The sequence below is a fragment of the Eublepharis macularius genome, chromosome 12, assembly GCF_028583425.1.
Source record: "Eublepharis macularius isolate TG4126 chromosome 12, MPM_Emac_v1.0, whole genome shotgun sequence".
Taxonomy (NCBI): Eukaryota; Metazoa; Chordata; class Lepidosauria; order Squamata; family Eublepharidae; genus Eublepharis; species Eublepharis macularius.
This window is the reverse complement of record NC_072801.1, coordinates 66,695,423-66,698,656: the sequence shown is the minus strand read 5'-3', so window position 1 is coordinate 66,698,656 and position 3,234 is coordinate 66,695,423. Positions and strand designations below refer to the sequence as shown.

The following is a 3,234-nucleotide window of genomic DNA, read 5'->3' as shown; positions in this document are numbered from 1 at the left end:
TTATTGTCCCTACCCTTGTGACTGGGAGGGGAATGTTTGAATTAACTGAACTCCCTTGAAAGGAATTGCACTTGGGGTAATATTGGAGTTCAGTCTGTAGTTTGGGATGTTTGGAGAAGAAGAGGAGGCACTGTTGGTATACAACAGATTGTAAAGTGAAAGGCAGTATGGTACCTCAGTAGGTGTATGACCTCCATGAATGGCTGGTTGCACAGGCATTCGTTGTATGTGAATGAGGTGTGAGAATTAAGGGCCAAGCTACACATGACGAATGACACTTGAATGGCAAGTGTATTTCTCTCTGTTCACTTGCCCTCCACTCAATCCACTTGCCATTCAAGTGTCATTCGTCATGTGTAGCTTGGCCCTAAGTAGCAGGAATTTACCTGTGTATACGTCTGCATGTAAGATTTGGTGCTGAATGGGAAAAACAAGATGATTCAAATAATAAAAACTTGTGATTCTAACCGGTCTCCATGTTTCAGGGTAGCTGTGTTAGTCTGTAATAGTAGAACAAAATTCGAGCCCAGTAGCACTTTAAAAACCAACAAAACTTTCTAGATATTTGCCAAAGTGAGCTTTGACTTACAAACTCTTATACCCTGGAAAATATTGTTGGTCTTTAAATTGCTACTGGAATCATGTGTGAAATCACACACCAGATACTGCAGACTGAATTCCAATACTACCCCAAGTGCAATTCCTTTCAAGGGAGTTCAGTTAGTTCACACATTCCGCTCCGAGTCACAAGGGTAGGGACAATAACACAGGCTAGAGAAACTGAGAGGTGCATTAGCGTGTGAGAACTAGGCCTCCAATGACTGACACCCTTGAACAATGTTATAGTAAAATTAAGTTTCCTGTTGGTTCTCTCTGTTGTGATAACATCTCATTCGTAACATGAAAAATCATTACTCGTTTTTCTTTTTATCCACTGCTGAATGCGAATGTGTGAAATACGTTTTTACCCTGTCCATGCCAATGATTTTAAGCCTTTTCCTCAACTGTTATAGCTTCCCAAAGAATCCGGGGTTTCTAGTTTGATGACAGCATTGAGCGTCCTGCAAAAGAGATCTTTAAGCTCTTCTCTGTAGAAGGTCTCTCTGGATTCCCTGAGGACAACGGACACCTGCTAAATGAATTTTGGTATGTACTGTGAATATGCCCAAGAGACCCATTGCTGAGAAAGCATTAAGCAAAGCAGAACAAGATGGCCACCATTTCAATATTTCATTCGGCTTCTGGCTTCCTGTGTGTAGATTGTGAATTTGCCCTACAGGACTCTTTCAAGGTGAACAGGCAGGCGGCGGACGCAGGCCACACGAACTCGCCGGTTCGCTTGCCTGCCAACATACTGGCAATTAGGATAACGACCTATGTTGCGGCAGTTAACGAGAGGGAAAGACCTTCTGCTGTCGTAAAGGTTCCGACGGGGATTCACCTGGTTCCCTCCACCACGGCAGATATGCTGAATGTTGCGTGGCGGGGCGTTGATGAATGTGTTGAAGGCTTTGCATCTTCCTCTTGTCATGCCCCTCCGCTGCATCATGCGGTTGCAGTAGGCGTTGGGATTGGGGGCATTGGTTTTCGGATGATCGATGTGCTGCCTAGCGAAATCCCGGTAGGTGGCCCCTTCGCCGGACTGTACCAGAAAGGCTGCGAGGAGGATGGCCAAACGCAGCAGCAGCCAGCAGGAGACCTTGGAGGACATCCTGGTGGGATAATGGAGGCTATGGAGGAAATAAGGGGAGGAAGAAATAGAACATGAAAGCTATTTTTCTGTATTGAGGGTGATGTTATTTGGTCTTTTCTTCATTTGAGTTTATTATTTAAAAATAAAAGTATTTCTTCCCATGTTGCAGGAGAAAGTGGGACTCTGGATTGTACCACTTCAGACCACCGTAGCGGTTATACGCATGATTGCCAAATATTTTGAATTTATAGCCACATTAAAAATTTCTTTGCATAAGACTAAGCATGGCTGGCCCGGCTGCATCTTTCCCTCAAGTATGCTACTTTGCTACACGCACTGGGTTTTCTCTCTTTTCCAATCGAAGAAATGATACTCCATCTCACCAATAAAGTGGTACGCGCCGGCATTCTACCACCATCTCAGTTCTGTGTAACGTGCAGATTAGCTTTGAAATAGAACATGTAGAAATTTCAGAACATTTTTAATTATATTTTTTCACTTTAAAACAATCGCTGGTTTTCAGTTCCCTGCTCTGTCAGTTCATTTCTATTGGGTTTTTCTGGGTCTGTTTCCCCATAATAATAATAACTGGAAGAGACAGCTCATCTTTCCTGCATATGTCCACGGGGAGGAAACCCCCAGCCTTGACGGGTCTCAGCCAAGCGTGGTTTCTCAAGGGCAGCCAGTCTGTGCTTTGAACATGAGATTGTCTGTAACTCATGCAGAGGAATCCAGCCATTTTGTCCTCTGCAGAAAACAGCACATAGTCTTTTGGTATCATGATGTGGGCTGCATATTGTCAGAAGTCCAGCTATGAAGTTAGTCACAACTTAGATCTTTTGGAACTAATGGAATGACCAAGGCAGGGCCAGATCTAGGGTTCCTGAAGCCCAGGACAACCCAAGTCTGGCTACCTTCGCTCGCGCACAGCGTTGCATGCGCTCCCAGTGCTGCGTGATGACATCACTTCGTAACGTCATCACGCAGGGCAGGCATGCCACTCGCCTGCCCCGCTGAGGGGGTGGCCAGCTTGCTGTGCGCTCCCTGTCTGGCGGGGCAGGTGAATGGCGTGGGTGGCCCCCCAGTCCTCCATGCCACTCGCTTGCCCAGCAGGACAGGGAGCACGCGGCAAGCCGGCTGCCCCCTCAGTGGGGCAGGCAAGTGGCGCAGGCGGCCTCCCCACTCTCTGTGCCATTTGCCTGCCTGGCTGAGGGGGCGGCCAGCTTACCGCACGCTCCCTGTCCTGCAAGGCAGGCAAATGGCATGGGCAGCCACTCAGCTGCCCACGCTACCACCAGCGCACTCCTGGTGGCTGGCAGCTGCGCCTGGCGCCCCCTCTTCAGTGGCACTGGGGGCAGACTACCCCCCCTGCCCACCCTCAATCCATCCCTGGACCGAGGAGAGAGATATCAGCTCTCATTGCTTTTATTGAGTCTTAATTATGTGATTCTACAACTTAGAACTATGTCCCACTGAATGGGACATATTTTGAGGTAAAGATAATATCCTCTGCATTCTTAACCTGGAAGTAAATCCCATTA

The 3,234-nt window shown here is 47.4% G+C and overlaps 1 protein-coding gene across 1 annotated transcript; it reads right to left on the bottom strand.

Moving 5' to 3' along the window:
- Positions 1-1,053: 1,053 nt before the first annotated feature.
- LOC129340542 (ribonuclease pancreatic-like) lies at positions 1,054-1,873 on the bottom strand. The gene has a single exon (XM_054995398.1). The coding sequence runs from the start codon at positions 1,709-1,711 to the stop codon at positions 1,274-1,276; it is 438 nt and encodes a 145-aa protein (XP_054851373.1). The 5' UTR covers positions 1,712-1,873; the 3' UTR covers positions 1,054-1,273.
- Positions 1,874-3,234: the final 1,361 nt, after the last annotated feature.

Bases quoted from the DNA above. Each gene is read 5' to 3' on its own strand.
- LOC129340542 (XM_054995398.1), bottom strand. From the start codon at position 1,711: ATGTCCTCCAAGGTCTCCTGCTGGCTGCTGCTGCGTTTGGCCATCCTC.